The 25,901-nt window shown below is 42.2% G+C and overlaps 1 protein-coding gene across 1 annotated transcript in view; it reads left to right on the plus strand.

Moving 5' to 3' along the window:
- ATP9A (ATPase phospholipid transporting 9A (putative)) overlaps positions 1 to 25,901 on the plus strand; it is a 165,834-nt gene that overhangs the window by 99,723 nt on the left and 40,210 nt on the right. The window contains exons 16-21 of the mRNA XM_075350592.1: positions 2,089 to 2,181; positions 9,472 to 9,555; positions 11,811 to 11,981; positions 13,636 to 13,734; positions 13,853 to 13,942; positions 19,177 to 19,321. Coding sequence (XP_075206707.1) covers positions 2,089 to 2,181; positions 9,472 to 9,555; positions 11,811 to 11,981; positions 13,636 to 13,734; positions 13,853 to 13,942; positions 19,177 to 19,321 — 682 coding nt within the window. The remainder of the gene's footprint in view (positions 1 to 2,088; positions 2,182 to 9,471; positions 9,556 to 11,810; positions 11,982 to 13,635; positions 13,735 to 13,852; positions 13,943 to 19,176; positions 19,322 to 25,901) is intronic.

Here is a 25,901-nt window from a genome sequence, read left to right on the forward strand (position 1 = left end):
ACTGCCAACCACCGTGATCCAGTGTAAACATGAGAAAGTTCTAACCTCCCCCTGAACTTCGGCAGAGGAAGTGACTCACACGAGGGTCCGCTGACATGCTATTTATGTTGGAGCAGCTAGTAAGGCTTTCTACGGCAGCATTATTGTGCAGGAAGCCGGGCTCTGCACCATTTCCTACATATATGTCATTAGACACCCTCAATAATAACGGCTCCACTATGGCCGATTGCACCGCTCTAACCTCATCGCCTCTTATCACTTCTGTGGTATTCGGCACAGCCACAATCACATCGCAGCTTACACCCGGCCTCTTCTGTGTCACTCCTGAGGGAACGTCCTTTATTAGGAATAATATGTCAGGGCCTCTCTGTTGCTGTTTGTCCGTTAAATGATAAGCACGCTGAAGAACGTAACTCCCCCTCCCCTCCCCCCCACCCAAAACCAAAAAAAACTTTTGTGAATGCTGTTCTGCCTTTGTAAGTGTCACAGAACTGGAACCAGAAAGCTCAGGATGAACAAAGTCATGGGTTTCTTTGAAACGGCTGCATTTCATTAGGGAAAAACACAAATTAAAGCACCACTCCAGCGGTTTTGGTTTTTTTTCTTTTAACCTAGGGTCCCTATCCCTAGTAGTATACTCACCCTCCGATGTCTTTACCTTTTTCACCATTGCTTCAGCATTGCTCCAGTCCTGCAGCGCAATCTTGTGACTGTAACTTTTACTGGGTGAAAGTCAGAAGTTATGTCACAAGCTCTCAATAGAAGTCTATGAGAGCCAAAACGAGGCTCTCATAGACTTATTAATTTGTGACCGGTGGCCGCTCCATGAAAGCACTGGAGCAGCCGGCAGGTCAAAAACTGCAGGAGACGGAGCGGCGCCAATAATAGCTCAAGTCACCGGAGGGTGAAGAGAAGACTGGGGGCAGAGACTTAGAATTAAAGTACCACTTCAGCAGTGAAATAAAATACAAACCCGCTGTGAGTGGTCATTATAGCACAAGTACAGGAGCTCACATCCTGCTGGGATTACACTTGCCTTTGATCCAGGTTTTAAAAGGACCTGTCACTTGTATCCCTGAGCTCCCCTGATTCTGTTGCTCTTTTACATTTAGTGCTGCGTTACTCTATTGTAGAGAGATTCACATTTGTTTCTTCTGGAGCGCAGTATGTGAAATCTCTGCTTCAAGTCCAACTAGGCGTTCTTCGGTCTTTTCTGGGGTACATGCACCTTCGCCCCTTCTCCCCCAGAGGCTGCAAGTCTCTGTTGGGCAGTGTCTGAGACTGATAGACTGCTAAATCCACTGCTGAGCTGTGATTTGCAGCATGTAGGAGGGACACGCCCCTGAGGAGATTCTGAAGAAATGCACCATTAAACTGCAAAACGGAGATTTCACATATTGCGCTCTTTGAAAACAAATGTGAATATTTCTGCAATGGAGCAACATAACGTAAAATGGAAAAGAGCGACAGAATCAAGGAACCTGAGGGATTTTCACAAGATATTTAACATAATTTTTTTTAGCAAATCACAGGTCCTTTTTAACCCTTATATACCATATAAGGTATCTAAGGGTTAAATCCGTATACGTATAATCTTGATCATGGCATCTTAGAAGTTTTACAGAGGGAGGGTGCTCACTCTGTCAACCCATCAGCACCCAGAGACCAGATCACAGGGATGTCATAGTGTACAAATCTACAAAGCCATGCCTGTGTCAGGCCCCAAACTACCCCCGAAACTAACAGGCAAAATAACATTGCAATCCCAGGTATTCCAAAGCATTTATGTCACAGCATTGTGTCATAGCAGCTACGGTCATGCCCTAGGGATGCATAAAAAAGAGAAGTATGTTCAGGAAAATGGTTTTTAAAAAAATAAATAACCAACAACAAAAAGTATCTACATTTATTTTTCATTAAAGGGAACCTGTCATCAGGTTTTTATATCCCAACCTTTTTACAGGAGTCACCTGAAACATAGCAGATATTCCTTAGGATGAAGTTTGAGCATTATAATGATTGCATTTTGTATTGCAGTCTTTTGGTACTTGAGAAATAATTGTCAATTCTTTAACCCTTGCCGTGCAGGAGGATGCCACCGGAGAGATAACATTCTACATGAAGGGAGCGGATGTGGTGATGGCTGGGATTGTACAATATAATGACTGGCTGGAAGAAGAGGTATGTGTCCTGGTGATGCCGATTTTTGTGTGACTTGTGGCAGTCAGGTGTTACTGCTGCTCCCCTTTAAATTTTCGCATTTTTTATTTTTAAATACGCCTACAGTGCCAGAGATGTGGACCTTTTTATTCATTGATCATTTTTATGGTCTTTACTTGGGGGCGGTGCTCACAGGATCCTCTGGGGCGTGTCTCTAGACTGCTCTTTCTTATTACCTGGTAAGCACCGCCCTCTTGTAATGGCTATAAATATTAGCAATGAATAAAAAGTCCCATATCTATACAACTATATAGTGTGGATTTAATAAAAACAACAAAGCTAAATACTCAGGGGAAAAAACAAGGATAAAAAGTGGAAAAACATCCGCGCTGCTGTGCCAATAAAGAGTTAATTCCATAATGAGCAATGCAGGGTGGTTCATTCTACGCATTTCGGAGATAACCCCTCTCCTTCATCAGGAAATCCACCAAATATGGTGAATTTCGTGATAAAGGAGAAGGGTTATCTCCGAAACGCATAAAATTGCAGCTTGGCTGTTTCAGTTATAACCAAAATATCTGTTAGCTAATGAAAAAACTTTACATCGCCACCTAGAGGCTAAAAACGTGTCCGAATAACGTTCATTGAACAAAGAGGGGCCTATTGTAACAAAAATGTCTGGTAAATGTAAAACATTATTCAGAAGCTAAAAACAGCTAATTAGTAGGTATGCGATGGGTCAGATCCCCCCCCACCAATGAGATATCGATGACCTATCTTAACCAGTTCAAGAACAGGCCATCTACCCCTGCTCCTGAGCAGGCACGTTGTTTTTTTTTTTTTTTGTTTTGTTATTTTGAGGGGGTGGAGTTTATATATGCAGTTTCAAAAAATAACAAAAAAAAAATTCTAGTTGTATTCAAATACTTTTTGCTCCTTTTTTTACTGATACATGGGCTTCATTTTTATGTCACTGTTATATACTTTTTTTTTTTTATATATATATATATATATATATGAGGTGATATCAGTGTAACAATAAGAGAAACATTGGCAGTTCTTCCCATTTTTTTTTTTTAATGATCACTAAAATATATTTAAATATTTTTCCCCATTCTGTAACAAATATTTTAATTAATTGGCCACTTTTTATTTTTAACAAAGGTCGCTCTAATAACCATGATTTGGATTGACTGTGCCTTTTTCCAACTGTTTAATTTGTTTAGTTTATATTTTACGCTGTGCACCATTGTGTCCCCACATTGGTATGGGGGATATAAATACTGAAATATTTGTACTTTCTTATTATTTCCCATGTAATTGGGCTGGTCTATTAGCCCCAGTTACAGTGGAAGCACAGTCTCCTCCTATGACCCAGCAGCTCCTGTTCCCTCACTATACACCACAATCACACGGCCGCCATCAGCGCTTACTATTACTATGTGCACATCACTTCTTTCACTGCTATCATGCAAGAAACTCCAGGACCATCCACCACAGAAACAAAACGCACCAAATCATGCAGGTATTGATGTAGATTTATCTGCTGCCGATGGTAAAAAAAAACAAAAAAAAAACATACTATACTCACCTTTCCTGGTAATGCTAGTCTTGTAATCTGCGAATTTCATCAGAAAATGAGCTATTGTTTAATTCAGGTTTTTATGTTACATTTCTTTATACATTTTTTTGTATTATGATCTGTATTTAGAAATAGAATTAGCAGTCTTGCAATTTTCACACCAGCCACTGGTACATGTTAGACTAGTGCTCTTTCCTATCCTTTCAGCAGGCTCCTTATCAGCAAAGACAGGATTGCAACACATGTATACACAACTAATAACACAGGATTCACCAGTCACAATAGGATATTTCACTGTTCCTCCTTCCCTTCAAAATTTTCTTTGCACACGCTCATTAGATGCTTCAATACAATAGGCACAGTGCTGCTAATGTACATGTGCATTTCAGAAAACTGGATGTATGAGTCTAAAATAGCCAATGTTAAAATTGCTAAATTTTTAATAAAGGTTGTTATATGGAAAACAAACCTTATCAAAATAAAAAAATTACATTTAACACAAAAACTTAATTTGAACATTGTCATTTTTTGATGACACCTTCCGCAACCTGGCCACCCGTGATGTTGTCACGTTACAGCTAACAAATGGGTCAAGATGTCATCACAGTAGGTCGAATTGTACAGAAATTTGCAGAGGACAGGGCCAGAGTTATCAAAAGCACTGAGTATAGGTTTTTTATGTTTAAACTTTGCAGAGTATTCCATGGGTAATCTGCAGCAAAACCACTGTGAATCTTGACTTAAAGGGGTATTCCCATCTTCAAGATCCTATCCCAGTATGTAGTAGTCTAATAATATTAACAAATACAGTTAGGTCCAGAAATATTTGGACAGTGACACAAGTTTTGTTATTTTAGCTGTTTACAAAAACATGTTCAGAAATACAATTCTATATATAATATGGGCTGAAAGTGCACACTCCCAGCTGCAATGTGAGAGTTTTCACATCCAAATCGGAGAAAGGGTTTAGGAATCATAGCTCTGTAATGCATAGCCTCCTCTTTTTCAAGGGACCAAAAGTAATTGGACAAGGGACTCTAAGGGCTGCAATTAACTCTGAAGGCGTCTCCCTCGTTAACCTGTAATCAATGAAGTAGTTAAAAGGTCTGGGGTTGATTACAGGTGTGTGGTTTTGCATTTGGAAGCTGTTGCTGTGACCAGACAACATGCGGTCTAAGGAACTCTCAATTGAGGTGAAGCAGAACATCCTGAGGCTGAAAAAAAAGAAAAAATCCATCAGAGAGATAGCAGACATGCTTGGAGTAGCAAAATCAACAGTCGGGTACATTCTGAGAAAAAAGGAATTGACTGGTGAGCTTGGGAACTCAAAAAGGCCTGGGCGTCCACGGATGACAACAGTGGTGGATGATCGCCGCATACTTTCTTTGGTGAAGAAGAACCCGTTCACAACATCAACTGAAGTCCAGAACACTCTCAGTGAAGTAGGTGTATCTGTCTCTAAGTCAACAGCAAAGAGAAGACTCCATGAAAGTAAATACAAAGGGTTCACATCTAGATGCAAACCATTCATCAATTCCAAAAATAGACAGGCCAGAGTTAAATTTGCTGAAAAACACCTCATGAAGCCAGCTCAGTTCTGGAAAAGTATTCTATGGACAGATGAGACCAAGATCAACCTGTACCAGAATGATGGGAAGAAAAAAGTTTGGAGAAGAAAGGGAACAGCACATGATCCAAGGCACACCACATCCTCTGTAAAACATGGTGGAGGCAATGTGATGGCATGGGAATGCATGGCTTTCAATGGCACTGGGTCACTTGTGTTTATTGATGACATAACAGCAGACAAGAGTAGCCGGATGAATTCTGAAGTGTACCGGGATATACTTTCAGCCCAGATTCAGCCAAATGCCGCAAAGTTGATCGGACGGTGCTTCATAGTACAGATGGACAATGACCCCAAGCATACAGCCAAAGCTACCCAGGAGTTCATGAGTGCAAAAAAGTGGAACATTCTGCAATGGCCAAGTCAATCACCAGATCTTAACCCAAATGAGCATGCATTTCACTTGCTCAAATCCAGACTTAAGACGGAAAGACCCACAAACAAGCAAGACCTGAAGGCTGCGGCTGTAAAGGCCTGGCAAAGCATTAAGAAGGAGGAAACCCAGCGTTTGGTGATGTCCATGGGTTCCAGACTTAAGGCAGTGATTGCCTCCAAAGGATTCGCAACAAAATATTGAAAATAAAAAATTTTGTTTTGGGTTTGGTTTATTTGTCCAATTACTTTTGACCTCCTAAAATGTGGAGTGTTTGTAAAGAAATGTGTACAATTCCTACAATTTCTATCCGATGTTTTTATTCAAACCTTCAAATTAAACGTTACAATCTGCACTTGAATTCTGTTGTAGAGGTTTCATTTCAAATCCAATGTGGTGGCATGCAGAGCCCAACTCGCGAAAATTGTGTCACTGTCCAAATATTTCTGGACCTAACTGTACCTCCAATTAGAAATGTAGTGTACTTCTGATATAGACATGTCTCTTACCTCATGTGCAGGGCATTGCAGCTTAGGTATCCATGGTTATGACCACGAGCAACTAACTGTCACTTTATGAATTGACGCAACAATGGATACTTAAAGGGAAGGTATCGTCAAAAAAAAAAAAAAAATTTCAATAACTGAAAAAATGTAAAGTAATAATGTTTTTTAATGTTTTGTTTAAATATTATCATTTCTTTTTAATTGAGCAAAATCTAAAAAAAAAAATTAAAAAAGGGGGAGCAGCTGCTGAAATCCTACAGAAATCCCACTGTAAAAAAAGCTCACATTACAGTCTGCAGTAAAGTGGGCGGAGTCTGCTCTCCTGTGTGTGATGGCACGCCTCCCCCCTCCTAATCTGAGTGTTTACAACAAATAACAGAGAATAACATGTAGGGACATAGTGCACAGCCATTTTGTTGATGACCACAAATGTCTAAAGTGTCACCAAGGATAGCAGGAGTATCACACAGGACAGGATTAGATACACGGCTCTGCAGACAGTATCACACAGGATAGGATTAGATACACAGCTCTGTAGACATTATCACACAGGATAGGATTAGATACACAGCTCAGCAGACAGTATCACACGAGAGGATTAGATACACAGCTCAGCAGACAGTATCACACAGGAGAGGATTAGATACACAGCCGTGCAGACAGTATCACACAGGATAGTTTTAGATACACAGCTGTGCAGACAGTATCACACAGGATAGGATTAGATACACAGCTCAGCAGACAGAATCACACGAGAGGATTAGATACACAACTCAGCAGACAGTATCACACAGGAGAGGATTAGATACACAGCCGTGCAGACAGCATCACAATAGGATTAGATACACAGCCGTGCAGACAGTATCACACAGGATAGTTTTAGATACACAGCTGTGCAGACAGTATCACACAGGAGGATTAGATACACGGCTCTGCAGACAGTATCACACAGGAGAGGATTAGATACACGGCTTTGCAGACAGTATCACACAACATAGGATTAGATACACAGCTCAACAGACAGTATCACACGATAGGATTAGATACACAGCCGTGCAGACAGTATCACACGATAGGATTAGATACACAGCTCAGCAGACAGTATCACACAGGATAGCATTAGATACACTGCTCAGCAGACAGTATCACACAGGATAGGATTAGATACACAGCCGTGCAGACAGTATCACACAGGAGAGGATTAGATACACAACCCTGCAGACAGTATCACCGGTACACACACAGGTACTCACATGCAGTGGCGCGCGGACACACACACACACACACACACACACACACAGCAGCGGCGATGGGCAGAGCGGGGGGAGCTCCGGCAGCGGGCAGAGAACGGAGGGAAGTGGGTGTCATTGGAGATGGTAACGGCGGGGGGAGGGGAGGGGAGGCGGCCCGTACTCACACATCCCGGTGGTTGACAGGGGTATAGTGGAGCAAACAGCATACGCTCCACAATAATGACGCTGATCTCCTCCCTCTGCTGTGATCTGGACAGCCCAGGGGGCGCGTCCAGGTCACAGCAGATGCCCACTGTAACGTACTGCATGGGGTCGGATCCCGACTACTGTTCTCTATGCACAGGGGCTGCCATAAAGGTATGAGTTACTGTCGTTATACACGGCAAATCCAGCATGGCATCCCCCAGTGCCTCCAGTAAAATAAGAATTAAATAAAAACTAAATAAGCTGCGATTTTCATTTTGTATTAGAAATACTTGATTTCATAATCACTATTTTTAATACAAAAATAAAAAGCCGCGATACCTTCCCTTTAAGCGTCAATGCCCTGCACATGAGGTAAGACGTGGCTACATCAGGAGAACTATAGTACATTTCTAATTGGAGGTTTGTGCTATTATTATTTATTATTATTATTATTATAATTATTATTGTTACACCTACAACATATTTGGATAGTATCTTGGAGATGGGAATACCCCTTTAAGGAAACTTAATTGGGAAAATTCTCACCAAATCTGAAAAAATCCCCAACATAAATTGACATGATGCATATGTCAAATCCAAACCACATGTAAATTTCGATATTCCAATTGCCCCATTTGAATATACCATAAAGGTTCCCATTTACTGACAGTAGTCAGATCTTTTAAATAACAATGAATTGAAGCAGTATTGTAGAAAGCTGCATAATTAACTTTTTTTTTCTTAAATGCATCTATGTGGGGCTATGATTAATTATAGCAACTCTGTTTAATGAAAGATTTTGTGTTATGTTCCTTTCACAGGCTCTTTGCTTTCCTGCACTATTAATTATGATGTGGTCTGTGGCCATAAATCAACTGATAAGCACTCAATGAAGATAGAGAAGTGTTAAAAACTTTCTTATTGGATTGTCAAAATGAGCTCACTGACAGTTTCTCAGTTAACTCATTTTACAGCCAACAATAGACAATTCAACAGAGGCTATACATGGCAAATTTTTAATGAAACCCATATATACCTATATGTATATATATGTATATGTGTGTATATATTTTTATTTATTTATTTTAATTTTATATATATATATATATATATATATATATATATATATATATATATATATATATATAAAATTAAAATAAATAAATAAAAATGAAAAAACATATTTATTTCAGGCAAAAATACATTCAATAAAGAAAAAAAAATCTCTATAAGTAGACAACCCCTTTAAGGTCTGCTTTTAAGATGCTGTGCATTACTTAAGAGCTCAGCAGATTTACACTCTTGTGTAAATGACACTCCACAGGTCATGGTCATTGTATTTTGTGGAGTAATTACCATCTATTTCAATGAGATTTTTTCACTGTTACATGATTAAGGAAATCCTGGACTGTTCTGTTATAAGTTACTTACGGGAATGAGTGAAATCTTGGATGTGGACCTTTAGCCCCGGGTGTATCTGCAGCTGCTGAAATGCTTACGCTACCTGCTGTTCTTGACTTTTCTCCAAATTCGTTATTGAGGTCACAGCTCATCCATGCGACGCCGTTGTTGACTTCTTATTTTTTTGGACTGTTTAGTGTCACGTCTTCTGAATTTTGCGTTATGGTTTGTGAAATACCCCATGAATTTATTCTGGGAAGGTGACAGACCTCAATAATAATTTTTTGTTAGCAGAAATGTTCAAAATCTCTAACCGGGTCATATGGGTCAATTCTTCTGAACACTACTGTTCTGGCTCAGACTTAAAATTTCTTCCTTCCCAGTGTGGCAACATGGCAAGAGAAGGACTCCGGGTTCTGGTCGTGGCAAAGAAGTCTCTGACGGAGGAGCAGTATCAGGATTTTGAGGTGAGACTCTTCATACAGAATAAATTCGTAGAGCAAAGTTTTGTACATTTTTTAGGCTATTTCCACATGCTGCAGTTTTGCTGTAACCACAAAAATTCACCGTGGCCAAAAAAACTTCAAAAAACGCATGCGTTTTTGGTGCATTTTTTGACCATGCAGTTTTTGGTGCATTTTTTGGCCATGCAGTTTTTGGTGCATTTTTTGACCATGTCGTTTTTGGTGCATTTTTTGACCATGCAGTTTTGGTACATTTTTTTGACCATGCAGTTTTTGGTGCATTTTTTTAACCATGCGTTTTTGGTGCATTTTTTGACCATGCAGTTTTGGTGCATTTTTTATGCGTTTTTTCTCACAAAGGGGTGAAAAACACAAAAAGCAATGACATGCTACCCCAAGAAAAAAGCAATTTGTGCACAGCAAATCTGAAATCCTCAAACTTTTCTGGGAAAGGAAAAGCATGCAGTTTGTGGTGACTGAAAAGTCACCAAAAACTGTACCAAAAAAGCATAAAAAACAGCAGTGTGCGCATGGGGCCTTAAGCTGATTTTTTTTTTTTTCCATTTGATGAAGATACATTAATGTGAGGAAGTTTTAAAGAATGAGCTTATAGGTTACCTAGACTGAGGAGAGAGTTTTTTTCTTTCTGGAGGAGAGACCACTGGTATATATTTTCACAAGTAATATTGCCTGGAAGGCTATCTAGGGACAGAGTTTTTGCGAGATTTGAAAAGGACGAATTAGTCATGGGGAAACGGTTTCATAAAAATCTCCTTCTTTAGGGTATCTGCACACAGCCTCTTTTTCTATTAGATTCCGCTTGAAATAGCGCTTAAAAATGCTGAAAAAAAAAATTCAAGTGTGAACTGCATTGTCAAAATGACTTGTAGTTCAAGCACTGGTGGACAGAAAAGGGCCCCTGTGCAAGAACAGTATATGTGCCCTTTTCAGTCCAATAACTCATCCTCATGCACAATTCCACTTCTTTTGGAGCTGGAAATGAACCGCTAAAGTGCTCAGTCTTTGGAGCTACTTTTAGCTGCTGTAGGTTTCAAAAACCGTGACGCAGATTAAAGAAGTGATCTACGCATTCTTCAGGCGGTCGCTACTTTATAAATACAGTTAAAAGAGAACAAAAAGATGGTGGTGGCAGACTCACTGCAAGAACAACCAGAAAGGCACCAAAAGAAGAACACCGCCAATGCAGAAGATGCATCATAAACTAAGCGAGTTACACCGTCATCTAACTCCGATTCAGCAAAGCTATTATGCCAAATTTCTGGCATAAATCACTTTGAAAAACTGTTTACGCATTTACGAGTTGCGACTTTTGGCGTTTTTACACCTGTTTTGTCCAGCTCCACTAAAATGGGAGGAGCTGGGGTGAATTTTTAAAAAGAGTTTTCCAGCATGTTTGAAACATTTTAAGATTTTGGAGAGAATCAACTCCTAAAAGAGCTTCTAAAAAATGCACATGATGTCTTTTTTTTTTTTTTAAAATGCCATAAAAGCGCCTTATACAAGTAAAATGCACATAACGCACAGCAATGTCAAAACATCATTGTCCACATGTTCCGTATTATGTTGTTTAACTGTGTCCGGGACCAGAAAGCCTGAAGCAGTTAAAAGAAGTAACCTTCTGCTTGGAAATCAATGCAGGAACGTATGCATAGGCGGATCAAGAAAACGATCGCCGGCGTATTTCTGACTTTGCCTGGGAAGACTCGGCGGCTGCATTGGCGTCTAAATGATGCTTTGTGCATATAGCCTATGAGTAGTGTTGAGCAAGTAGTTGACTGTTCGTACTCGCTATGCTCTTATCGAGTACTGTCCACTACTCACATATTTGATACGAGTAAATGGCGCAATGTAAGTGAATGGGAAATACTCACTAAGTAGTGAGTAACCCAAAAGCCGTACTATTCGCTACCCACATGAAAAGTACGGCTTTGGGGTTACTCACTACTTAGCGAGTATTTCCCATTGACTTACATTGTGTCCGCTACTCGTAACGAATATGCGAGTTGCGGACAGTACTCACTAACAGCATAGCGAGTACGAATAGTCAACTACTCGCTCAACACTACCTATGAGCAAAGCCTTAGGAGCGCTAAACAAGCTGGATCTGGGCAACAACAATCAAGAGAAGTTATGGTGGAAAAGCTAATTAGAGCAATTATTCTGTACTAGTTCAATGAATATAAAGCAATTCCCGTCAGCCTAGTATATTTATGGTGTTTATGGTGTGTTTTGTCCAGGCTCGGTACATACAGGCAAAGCTCAGCGTCCATGACCGGTCACTGAAAGTGGCTACTGTGATTGAGAGCTTGGAAATGGAAATGGAACTGCTCTGTCTGACCGGGGTAGAAGACCAACTGCAAGTCGATGTCCGACCCACCCTGGAGACTTTAAGAAATGCTGGCATGAAGGTACGAGGGAGTGGCAGTGGAAGTTTAAGGTTGTTTATTAGTGATCGTTGGACCCGGACTGTAAAATTTCGGATCTGCTCGGTTTCAAACGTACCCAAGTGCCAGGCGCAGAATTTTCTGGGAATTCTGGGTAATGATCCAGATCCGGCATTCCGGAAATAAAAAAGAATGATAAAGAAAATAAGAATGAAGCAAGCAATTCATATTTACTGAGTTTCTGGCAGAGCTGTAACTGCTTCTAGGCTGCTAAATTCCGGTGACGTTCATTATCGTTAATTCATATGCACTGCTTTCCCCGCCAACCGGCTGTACTGGCGTCTGTGATAGGTTGTAGTCAGATGCACCCTCAGCCTGTGTGACAGCGCGTCTGACTGCAACCAGTTACAGGCATTGTCTGCGGGTCAGTATTGTGGTGTAAAAATAAATAAAACATTTGGCGTAGGGTCCCCCCATATTATGACACCCATCACAGATAAATCATACCGATCGCGGCAACAATTCCCAGGCATGCGCTTATCTTGGCGGTGTATCAAAATAGGAGAAACCGCACACGACTTTTCTTTTTAATTAGTAAAATAAATTATTTTCAAAACAGCATGTAGTACTCCCCCAATTTTGATACCCAGGCATGAGAACACCCAACAGCTGGGGGCTAGTATTCTCAGGCCGGAGAGACCCATGCTTATTGGATGCCCCCAGCCTAAAAATAGCAGCATGCAGCCAACTAAAATTGCCGCATCCATTAGATGCGACAGTTCCAGCACTTTACTCGGCTCTTCCCGCTTTGCCATGGTGCGATGGCGATCAGGGTAATAATGGGTTATTGGCAGCTCACAACTGCCACTAAGCCCTAGATTGGTAATGGGAGGCGTCTGAGACACCCCCATTACTAATCTATAAGTGAAAAGAAATAAACACAAAACACAGAGAAAAAAATCTTTATTTGAAATAACAGACAAAAAAGCACCCATTTCACCACTTTATTAACCTCAAAAGACCCTGCAGGTCCGACGTAATCCACATGAGGTCCCACGACAATTCAGCTCTGCTACATCTGAATTCACACTTGAGCGGCCATAGAACAAGACCGCCCGCTGTGAGGTTCAGGTGTTCTTTTGTGTACGTGATGGATCTTTTAATTGAAATACATTAGAAAAGTGATTAGATTAGTAAATTAAGTAGACATTTTAGTATGAATTTCACATTTTAGTTTTGGACCATCTCTTTTAAGTTCAGCCGATTGGTTCGGCCCTCAACAGCAGTGCCAGTTTTTCATGTGGCCCATTGGGAAAATGAACTGCCCACTCCTGCAGTAAAGCAAATCTGGCCAACAGTGCTGTGAAATTAATGGTGCTCTATAAATCAATAAATAATGAATGCAAGCCCTCGTTTGGCAGGACTAGACCACCATTTGTATGGGACCCTGCTAGATTATGTTAGGAAAGCAGGAGCAGAATGCTGATTTTTGGAATTCCAGGTCCCTCGCAGACTTTCTTATCTCTCCTCATTAGTAACATACATACTTGGCGCATGTATAGGGGAACAAGGCTGGGAGGGAGCGCTGTCGGCCAAACAAGTGTTCAGCAGACGGCTATTGAGGGTATACCGGCTCGTTACATCCAGCCACGTACTCAGTGTCATTTTTTATAAACAGGTCTGGATGCTTACTGGAGACAAGCTGGAGACCGCGACCTGCACTGCCAAAAACGCGCATCTAGTGACCAGAAACCAGGACATCCACATCTTTCGGCCTGTGAGTAACTGGGAAAGACTGATGTTCATTAGTGGTGTCTGAGGGTGGTGAAGCTCCTGGCAGCCGATCTCATCACTGATGAAGACACCCCTACATTGCACCATGTTTCTCTTCACAGGTAACTAACCGTGGGGAAGCCCACCTAGAGCTGAACGCGTTCCGAAGGAAGCACGACTGCGCTCTGGTTATATCTGGGGACTCTTTAGAGGTGCGTACAACTGGAACTGCAGGGTCTGATCAAAACCACTTCAGCTATTGCTTATGTGCATGTAGTATGGGCTAAATATCAGTTTTTCCATTAGTGCAACATTTTTAATGAAACCTATTTGGCTTTGACAGACTATTTGTTTCCCTGCACATATAACTTTGAGGTCTATGATGATAAATCAGCTCAGAGAAAATATGTACAAACTCTCTATAAAGTCTTTTAAAACTGTCAGAGTAAGTTCACTGATAGTGTGCCGCCCCTGTGCCAGCAGCCGGCGCTGCTCGGATCCGGGCCTTCAGGGGTGGTGGCTTGAGGGCCTCCGGACCCGGGGGTCTCGCGGACACGCCGAATAAATGGGGGGACGTATATGTACGGGCTGTGCCGTATTAAGTTCGTGACGCCACCCACGGTGTGTGGTGAGGTGGGACACCACCGCTGCTGTTACGGGGCATCCGGGGGAGATGTTGTGCAGCAAGTTGTTAACCCCTCCGTGGGCAGGGATGGTGACCCCAGGACCCGATTGGCATGTGCAGGGAATGGCGACCGCAGGGGGTGCTGGTGTACTCACTTTTAGTAAAACACACAAGTCTCTGGTAAACCAAGGTGATGGTGGCCGTGGCCGGTTACGTTCTGGTCCCCCACCCAGCTGGTGGTCTCTATCCTTGTCCTGCACTGCTGTGTGTAAGGTGGACTTTCCTAGTGTGAAACTCAGGAGTCTGCTCCCAGCTGGATGTGGCCTAAGGAGCCGTGCCCGCAGACGCTGGCTCGTGGGATCTATGGGCCCTAGCGGTGACCTCCTTATCCCTAATCGGTGGGCTGTTGTCTTCTATGAGGGACTTCGGGTGGGACAGGACCTCTAGTCCTGGCCTCAATCGGTTAATTAACCAGCTCCAGTTGGTTCTGGTCCTGGCTTCAGGGTCCGAGTACCCCCCTTTGTGCTGCGGTTTCCGGGTCAGTTCCCCGTGTCGGTACCGGCGGGATACAACCCTGTCCCGGTGCATCTCGGTTCCACCGAGCCATCTTCCCTTCTCCTGCTGACGGAGACCACCGTCTGCCTCCTAGCCAGTGGCACCAGGGCCCCTACCCTGGTACCATTCAATCTGAACTTCACTGCTGGAGCTACCCTTAGCTACCCTTAGCTCCAGCCCACGCTCCTCTCAAACTGAACTCCAAAGCTTCACTCCCCTTTTTCCCGCCCCGGGCTGTCTGGACCCCTGAGTGGGCGTGTCCCAACTGCCTGGTCACGCCCACTGGTGTGTCTATCTTTCCCTAACTGGGAGTGACTAGGTTTTCTGGTCGGCTTTATGTTTCCTAATGAGGGAAGGTGTAATGCAGTTGCCTAGCTGTGACTACCTGGTTTTGCCAGGGCGTCACAATAGATTCTCAGTTAACTCATTCTGCAGCCAGTGATATAAAGTGCAGCACAGAGACTATGGAAGGCAAATGGTGCAAAATTTGTGATGAAACTATATTGCAAAAATACATAATTACTTACCGGTAATGTGTTTTTTTAAGAACCTATGACAGCACCCTTACATTTCGTGGTGCTGTCATGGGTGATGGAAAAAATAGTTATGTTTATAAAAGCTGCTTTTGCTATACAACAGCTGCATCTATGGGGTTAAACCAATGAGGGTTACAGCCGCCTCCTATTTTTCGAGTGCACTGACAGCACTCACAAGATCAGTCTGATGAAACTGTGATGTGGTCATCCTAGGACATACTGCAAACATGGCCTATAGCCTTGGAAACTGGTTTATTTCTAAATTACTATTTTACCATATACAGATAGCTGTAAAAATGTTTTCTTCAATGCAAGTATTCGGGGTTAAAAATTATTTTTCCATCACACATGACAGCACCCTTACATTTCGTGGTGCTGTCATGGGTTCAGAAAAAATACATTACCAGTAAGTAATTACGTATTTTTCATTTTTCTTTCATAAATCACAAATACATATGAGAATAAGTCACTTTGTAATATATCATACCTGAGAAATGTGCTTTTTCTCCTCCTGGATTGATCTTTCATGCTCACGTTTATCGGTATAATCTGTGTTTCTTGAAGACAGATTTTCCCATTACTGAGATAGGAGATGACACTTGGTGCTCATAAAGTTCTATGGATAAATAGAAGTGTTGTTTCAGGAGAACTTGCAGCAGGATGTCTCTGTTGGCCTCTTGCTCCTCCTCCTCCATAGACCTTTAAAAGCACCAACTGTCATCTCCTATTTCAGTAATGGGAGAATTTGTAGTTACTGAAGACCCTTTTTACCCATGAATTGAGAATTTCCAGAATTAATGATCACTCCGGGAGGAAAAAGAAGCATATTTCTCTAATTAGATACATTACAATGTTTCTTATTTTCATATATACTATTGATTTCTGGAAATCAAAAATGACTTTACGTGATTAGGTGGGTTGAGGGGGCTTCTTTTCCCCCCAGTCTACATGATCACAGGTTTGTATTCTTCTTAGGACACCTATTAGACCAGACAGAACATATTGTAATACTGAACTTTTGCAGTGTATGCTATGAGCAATCCGTTCATAGTTGTCATGCAATGGCGGATTAAAGAAAAAAATAAAGTAAAAAAACAAAAGTTTATTCATATAAAAATAAATAGGAGGAAAATTAAAGCCACAAACTCTTGTATAAACTGTTTCATTATATAAAAAAATAGCAAAAAGACACATAATTAGCACTGTTGTGTGCATAATGACACAAACTATAAATTGATATTTAATGCATACAATAAATGCCATAAAAAATAGAATACAGGAAATGTAGAATTTGTTACACCCATATCACAAACTATAGAAGGTCCGTAATTAAAAAGTTACGTACCCAATAATCATACTAAGGGTATGTGTTCACACTGCAGGTTTGTTTCTTCAGCAAAAAACGCACTTCTTGCCAAAAATGTGGATACAAAAAATGCATGTGGTTTTTACGCATTTTGGTGCGCTTGACGCGTTTCGGTGTGTTTTTGCCCATGTGTATTTTCACTATATTCAATGGAAAAACACAAAAAGAATTGACATGCTGCTTCTTTTTTCTGCACCCAAAACTGCAGGCAAAAAAGAAGCAACATGAGCACAGCCTTTCTGATTTCTCATAGACTTTGCTGGGGAAGGACCGCATGCAGTTTAGGGAAACAAACTGCACCCAAAAAAAAGCATCAAAAACTGCACTGTGTGCACAGAGCCGAAGTATAAACCCAACTGGCAAAAATCAAGTCCGCAGAAAGCTCCATCCGCAGAAAATTTTAAATTGTTATGGCTCCCAGAAAAGGAGACAAAAGCAAATTTTGTCAATTATACTGTGCTGTGAAAGTCTTGAAACTGATATAATAACCCCTTAATTTTTATTTTTTTTTTGCATCCCACATGAAAAGATTTATAAAATTTAATCAATAAATGATATGGACCCCAAAATGGTAATATTAAAAAAAATATATATACAATTTGTGCCACAAAATATCCTATATGTGGCCACATTGAGAGCAAAATAATAATGTTATAGCTTTTTTAATACAATGATGAGATAAGAAAAAAAAGTGTCAGATGCTGAAGATGCAACATATGTAGGATACTGTGCAGTGTAAGGCTATTGCGCACTAGAAAGTGCATTTTTGAAAAATCCGGACCCGCTTAAAGAATCCCGCACCCGCTGTAGAAAACCGCAGCGAAATCTGCATGCGGTTTTACAGCGGTTTGCCGCGGATTTTCCGCAGGTTGGTCCCTGCAGATTTTTACCATTATCTATGGCAAAAAACGCAGGTACCTGCAGAAAAGAAGTGACCTGCTCATTAATTCCGCAGCGGAAACTCCGCAGGTAAATCCGCGGGTATAAAAAAAAAAACACAGTGTGCGCATAGCATTTTTTAAAACCCATAGGATTTGCTGGGGAATGACTGCAGCAATGTTACACACATTTTCTGCAGCAAATCCGCGGTAAATGTGCAGCGTGCGCACAGGGCCTAATAGGATTTTCATGGCATAATTTAAACATGGCCGCTTTATGCCAGAAACTGTTCTACACTTGTTCATGGTCAATTCCCGGTATTGCAGCTCATCCCAGTACAAGTAAATACCGGGCACGGCTAATGGTCAGGGTTGGTGTTGTTTCTGAACGTTAGCAGCTATGTCTTTCTAATCTTGGACATGCGTACGGGTGCCACGTGTGCCCAAAAAGTATTAATCACCTGGCCGAAGAAAATGAACATATAAATTTGCACAAAGGGTTATTCCCATCTCCTATCTCAGTAATGGGGAAATCTGTCTGCTCTGTGTTTACCCATGATTTGAGAGTGAAAGATCAGTCCAGGAGGAGAAAGAAGCAGATTTGTCTGATAAGATATATTACAAAGTGGTTTATCTTCATGTGAACTATTGATTTATGTAATAAAAATTAAACCAATAGTTACTCTTAAGGGGTACTTCACACACAGCGAGATCGCTACTGAGATCGCTGCTGAGTCACGTTTTTTGTGACCTCATTAGCGATCTCGCTGTGTGTGACACTGAGCAGTGATCTGGCCCCTGCTGTGAGATCGCTGCTCGTTACACACAGCCCTGGTTCGGTTTTTTATTGTTGCTCTCCCGCTGATAAGCCCACATCGCTGTGTGTGACAGCGAGAGAGCAACAATCCTGAATGTGCAGGGAGCAGGAGCCGGCGTCTGACAGCCTGCGGTAAGCTGTAACCAGGGTAAACATCGGGTAACCAAGGTGGTTACCCGATATTTACCTTAGTTACCAGCCTCCGCAGCTCTCACGCTGCCAGTGCCAGCTCCTGCTCCCTGCACACGCTAAGTTAAGCGGTGTGAGCTGGTAACTAAGGTAAACATCGGGTAACCATACCCGATGTTTACCTTAGTTACCAGTGTCCGCAGCTTCCAGACGCCGGCTCCGTGCAAGCGCAGCGTCGCTTGCACTTCGCTGCTGGCTGGGGACTGGTCACTGCTCGCTGGTGAGATCTGCCTGTTGGACAGCTCACCAGCGACCATGTAGCGATGCAGCAGTGATCCTGACCAGGTCAGATCGCTGGTCGGATCGCTGCTGCATCGCTAAAGTGTGAAGGTATCCTAAAACTAAATGCTGAATTTCACGAGTTGTTTGTAATTTTTTTGTATTAAAAAAAATAAAAATAAACCATAAGACCTGGATTCAGTGATCCATCTCCCATAAGACAAACCTTTTATAGTCTCTTCTCGTTTGTTCACTAATCAGGTATGTCTGAAATATTACGAGTATGAATTCATGGAGCTGGCCTGTCAGTGTCCGGCTGTGGTTTGCTGCCGCTGTGCCCCCACTCAGAAAGCACAAATTGTGCGACTGCTGCAAGAACGGACGGGAAAACTCACCTGCGCTGTCGGTATGTGAATGACTTAATGGCAGCATCTCGTATTCTCACCTGGGGGGTCCATTAGGGACTTCTGAGTATCACATGCAATGCCATCTTAATTCTGTTTCTTTCTGAAAAATAAATTGAGAACGCAGTAAATAAGAAATCTAATTTGTATTATCAGCATTAGCTGTGACAGACACTGCTGCCTGGGTTCATGGCTTGTACACCTCCCACCCTTAAAGAGCTTTTCCTGCAAAGTTAATTTTAATCAATAGACCTTGGAATAATAATAATTTCCACAATTGGATGTGTTGACAAAAAAATGTTCCTGTGCTGAGATCTCTTATGTGCCCCTGCTATGTACTGTGTAATGGCTGTGTCTGACTGTACAGGGACATGGTCTGATCATCCCACAGCTCCTGAGCCGGGGAGGAAGGAAAAAAGTAGAGGTGAACCTCGGTTTACGAGTAACTTGGTGTGCGAGTATTTTTCTATACGAGCAAAGTTTGCTGTAAATTTGTAACTCCGTTTACGAGCATGCTTTGCTGAACGAGCAAATGCTCACCGCGCACACTTCCGGTTCCGTACATCCACCGCGCTCTGACCCGCTCTTGCAGTCCACACAAACACACACACACATACACACTATGCTCACCTTACCTTCCGTTCCATCGCCAGCCTCCCGGTTCTTGTAGTTCGCCGGTACAGGATGTGTATTGGGTAACTATCGCGAAGATGGAGGAACTTTCGCTGTCAGCCACTTCTCAAAGACAGCACGCTGGCCAATCAGAGGCAAGGGGCTCATGCCTCTAGCGTCAGCGCGCTGGCAGCAGAAGGTCCAGCATCGGTTGCAATGGTTACCCGATACACATCCTGTACCAGCGAACTACAAGAACCGAGAGACCGGCGAGGGAATAGAAGGTAAGGTGAGCATAATATGTGTGTGCGTGTGTTTGTGCATGTGTGGAATGGCACAATAGGGGACCAGGATGTGCCATTGAACAAGCTGTGGAATAAATTGTCTGCATTGCAATGATTTCCTATGGGAAATCTTGCTTTGCTCGACGAGTAACTTGGTTTCCAAGCACACTCCCAGAACGGATTGTTCTTGTAAACCAGGGGTGGGCAATTAATTTTCCCATGGGGCCGCATGAGAAATTGGGATTGGTTTAGAGGGCCGGACTAATATAATTATCTCAGTTCTACCCAATATACTACATCACTACACCCCCTCCATATACTACACCTGTAATAAACTACACCACTACACCCCTATATACTACACCTGTATTATACTACACCCCCTCCATATACCTGTAATATACTACACCCCCATATACACCTGTATTATACTACACCACTATATAATACACCTCCGATATACTACATCATTACACCCCTATATACTACACCTGTAATATACTACATCACTACACCCCATATACTACACCTGTAATATAGTACACCCCCATATAGTACACTTGTAATATACTACACCTCCATATAGCACACCTGTAATATACTACACCTCCATATAGTACACCTGTAATATACTACATCACTACACCCCATATACTACACCTGTAATATAGTACACCCCCATATAGTACACCTGTAATATACTACACCTCCATATAGCACACCTGTAATATACTACAACTCCATATAGTACACCTGTAATATACTACACCTCCATATAGCACACCTGTAATATACTACAACTCCATATAGTACACCTGTAATATACTACATCACTACACCCCTATATACACATGTAATATACTACATCACTACACCCCATATACTACACCTGTAATATAGTACACCCCCATATAGTACACCTGTAATATACTACACCTCCATATAGCACACCTGTAATATACTACATCACTACAGCCCTAATATAGCACACCTGTAGTATACTACACCTCCATATAGCACACCTGTAATATACTACACCTTCATAGAGCACACCTGTAATATACACCTCCATATAGCACACCTGTAATATACTACGCCTCCATATGGTACACCTGTAATATACTACATCACTATACCCCCATATACTACACCACTATATACACCTCCATATAGCACACCTGTAATATCCTTCACCCCCATATGTCATACACCCTGCTCCCCATACAGCCTGCACCCCCATATCACACACACTACACCCCATACAGCCTGCACCCCCATATCACACACACTACACCCCCATAGGTCACACACCCTGCTCCCCATACAGCCTGCACCCCCATATCACACATACTACACCCCCATATGTCACACACCCTGCTCCCCATACAGCCTGCACCCCCATATCACACACACTACACCCCCATATGTCACACACCCTGCTCTCCATATAACCTGCACCCCCATATCTCACACACCCTGCTCCCCATACAACCTGCACCCCCATATCTCACACACCCTGCTCCCCATACAACCTTCACACCCATATCTCACACACCCTGCTCCCCATACAGCCTGCACCCCCCAGATCACACACTACACCCCCATATGTCACACACCCTGCCCACATATCTCACCCTGCCTGTACCCCAACTTACCCCTCTCAAACACTCTGCACCCCTTCACATCCTTCTGTCAGTCTGCAGCCCTCATATGCCACTCACCCTGCAACTCCATCTTCCCTCATATGCCACTCACCCTACAACTCCATCATCCCTCATATGCCACTCACCCTACAAATCCATCTTCCCTCATATGCCACTTACCCTGCAACTCCATCTTCCCACATATGCCACTCACCCTACAACTCCATCTTCCCTCATATGCCACTCACCCTACAACTCCATCTTCCCTCATATGCCACTCACCCTGCAACTCCATCTTCCCACATATGCCACTCACCCTGCAACTCCATCTTCCCTCATATGCCACTCACCCTGCAACTCCATCTTTCCTCATATGCACTCACCCTGCAGCTCCATCTTCCCTCATATGCACTCACCCTGCAGCCCCCCTCCCCCTCATGTCCCCTCTTTTCTCATTACCAGTCATCATGTGTCCACATCTCCTTCAGGATTCAGTATCTTTGCTTTCTGCCCGGCATCCTGTGTCTCCTCCCACACAGTCACATGGGCGTGACATCATCGCAGGTCCTGCAGGATGAATTATTCCGTCTGCTATGCTGCTTCTTCTCCTGCCCGGCGGGAACTTTTGAAATGACACACGCAGCGCAGTACTGACAACGTCAGAGCGCGCGCATGTGTCACTGACAATTAGTGCCGGCAGGGAACAGAGGAAAGACTCCTGCGTTCCGCTGCCTGCACTGACTGTGCGGACCTGCACAGGATCTCTTTCTGCTCGGCACGCTGCAGCCCGGCTCCACTGCACCGGCTGAAGACGGGCGGGCCGGTCACAGAGTAGGCGGGCCGGATGTGGCCCGCGGGCCGCCCCTTGCCCAGGTCTGTTGTAAACCAAGGTTCCACTGTATATAGACAGGACGGCATGGGATGGCAAATTGTGGTAAAACATTTTTTAGAAAACAGGCAGGGAAATGTTTTACCTCACAAAAAGAATCAGAAATTATCCCATGCTGGGATATTTGTATACTCTGTTTTACTTCCTCCCCAGCCCAGGAGCTGTGGTATGATTAGACCATGTCCCTGTACGATCAGCCATTACAAAGTACATAGCAGGGACACATATATAAGATTATCTCAACAGAGGAACTTTTTTTTTTTTTTTTTTTTAACACATCCAATTGTGGAAAATTTTGCTCCAAGATATATTGATTAAAATCATCTTTAAAATGAACTTTGTTGGTGGAAAACCCCTTTAAATAGATTGTTCACTCTTAAGGACAGGTGGTTTTTACTCAATTGCATGTATTTGGGGCTAGAAATTATTCCTGTAATTTTGCTTTATGATAACTTTTGCACTATTTGGCTTTTCCGGGCTTTTTGTTTTCCTTCTAAGTTAACTTTGTGATCTGTGGTCATAAAATGGATGAGAACAGCTCAGAAAAAGGCAGAACAAAAAAAGTCACGCACTCCCTGTCGGATCATCATAGCAGTCCAACTGCCAGATATCAGTTCACTCATTCTGCAGCCTGCAATAAACTGTGCAATACCGGGCCTATAGAAGGCAAATAGTGCAATTTCTTTTTTTATGAAAGCCAATTGCAAGAATGAATATTAGCCGATATTGCATGCATATAGTAAAAATAATTGGGAAAGGTGGACAACCCCTTTAACATGAGGCTGAACAATGGGATATACAAGATATTTCATGTATCCTAGGATACAGCTGTTTCAGCAAAAAAAAATAAATCTTTGTATAATGAAAGTTTCTTGGTCACTTCATTGAGAGAACACAAGAACCACGGCAGCAGATTAACCAGTGGCTCCTGTATCCCCCAATGAAGAGTACAAGAAAGAGATTTTACAGTGAGTACCAAAAATCTTCATTTCTCGGTGACTTCAATGGAGGATACAGAAACCATGGGTTAATTTGCTGCCATGGTTCCTGTGTCACTCAGTGAAGACTACAATAAAGGAGAGAGAAGCTGGGGAAAGATTAGGCGCAAATAGGGTCTTATCCAGTAAACAGGTGGGGGGTGAATGTCAGGAAAAACACTCACCTGGTCTGGTTGTGCCAGTCCACAACCCCTAATTGAGCATGGAAATAGTGTGGAAGGCAGCGGTCCCGCAGCGTTAAAACGATAATAAAAGCAGGAAGAAAGCGGGTTTAAATACCGCGCCAAGACCACAGGAGTCCAGAGGGTGTTATTAAATTTCTTTTTTATTTTTTCAGGTCTACGCGTTTCAGGGACATATCCATAACTTTCATCAGGACAATATACAGAGAATACTATCAAGTTATACAGTCATATGAAAAAGTTTGGGCACCCCTATTAATGTTAACCTTTTTTTATAACAATTTGAGTTTTGCAACAGCTATTTCAGTTTCATATATCTAATAACTGATGGACTCAGTAATATTTTTGGATTGAAATGAGGTTTATTGTACTAATAGAAAATGTGCAATCCGCATGTAAACAAAATTTGACTGGTGCAAAAGTATGGGCACCCTTATCAATTTTTTGATTTGAACACTCCTAACTACTTTTTACTGACTTACTAAAGCACTAACTTGGTTTTGTAACCTCATTGAGCTTTGAACTTCATAGGCAGGTGTATCCAATCATGAGAAAAGGTATTTAAGGTGGCCACTTGCAAGTTGTTCTCCTATTTGAATCTCCTATGAAGAGTGGCATCATGGGCTCCTCAAAACAACTCTCAAATGATCTGAAAGCAAAGATTATTCAACATAGTTGTTCAGGGGAAGGATACAAAAAGTTGTCTCCGAGATTTAAACTGTCAGTTTCCACTGTGAGGAACATAGTAAGGAAATGGAAGAACACAGGTACAGTTCTTGTTAAGCCCAGAAGTGGCAGGCCAAGAAAAATATCAGAAATGCAGAGAAGAAGAATGGTGAGAACAGTCAAGGACAATCCACAGACCACCTCCAAAGTCCTGCAGTATCATCTTGCTGCAGATGGTGTCAATGTGCATCGGTCAACAATACAGTGCACTTTGCACAAGGAGAAGCTGTATGGGAGAGTGATGCGAAAGAAGCCGTTTCTGCAAGCACGCCACAAACAGAGTCGCCTGAGGTATGCAAAAGCACATTTGGACAAGCCAGTTACATTTTGGAAGAAGGTCCTGTGGACTGATGAAACAAAGATTGAGTTGTTTGGTCATACAAAAAGGCGTTATGCATGGAGGCAAAAAAACATGGCATTCCAAGAAAAGCACTTGCTACCCACAGTAAAATTTGGAGGTTCCCTCATGCTTTGGGGCTGTGTGGCCAATGCCGTCACCGGGAATCTTGTTAAAGTTGAGGGTCGCATGGATTCAACTCAGTATCAGCAGATACTTGACAATAATGTGCAAGAATCAGTGACGAAGTTGAAGTTACGCAGGGGATGGATATTTCAGCAAGACAATGATCCAAAACACCGCTCCAAATCTACTCAGGCATTCATGCAGAGGAACAATTACAATGTTCTGGAATGGTCATCCCAGTCCCCAGACCTGAATATCATTGAAAATCTGTGGGCTGATTTGAAACGTGCTGTCCATGCTCGGCGACCATCAAACTTAACTGAACTGGAATTGTTTTGTAAACAGGAATGGTCAAATATACCTTCATCCAGGATCCAGCAACTCATTAAAAGCTACAGGAAGCGACTAGAGGCTGTGATTTTTGCAAAAGGAGGATCTAAAAAATATTAATGTCACTTTTATGTTGAGGTGCCCATACTTTTGCACCGGTCAAATTTTGTTTAAATGCAGATTGCACATTTTCTGTTAGTATAATAAACCTTATTTCAATCCAGAAATATTACTGAGTCCATCAGTTATTAGATATATGAAACTGAAATAGCTGTTGCAAAAACCCAAATTGTTATAAAGAAAAAAGGTTAACATTAATAGGGGTGCCCAAACTTTTTCATATGACTGTATATAGTATTCTCTGTATATTGTCCTAATTAAGGGGACGGATATGTCCCTGAAACGCATAGACCTGAGAAAATAAAAAAGGGATTTACTAACACCCTCCGGACTCC

This window comes from Anomaloglossus baeobatrachus, chromosome 5, assembly GCF_048569485.1.
Source record: "Anomaloglossus baeobatrachus isolate aAnoBae1 chromosome 5, aAnoBae1.hap1, whole genome shotgun sequence".
In the NCBI taxonomy this organism is placed as follows: domain Eukaryota; kingdom Metazoa; phylum Chordata; class Amphibia; order Anura; family Aromobatidae; genus Anomaloglossus; species Anomaloglossus baeobatrachus.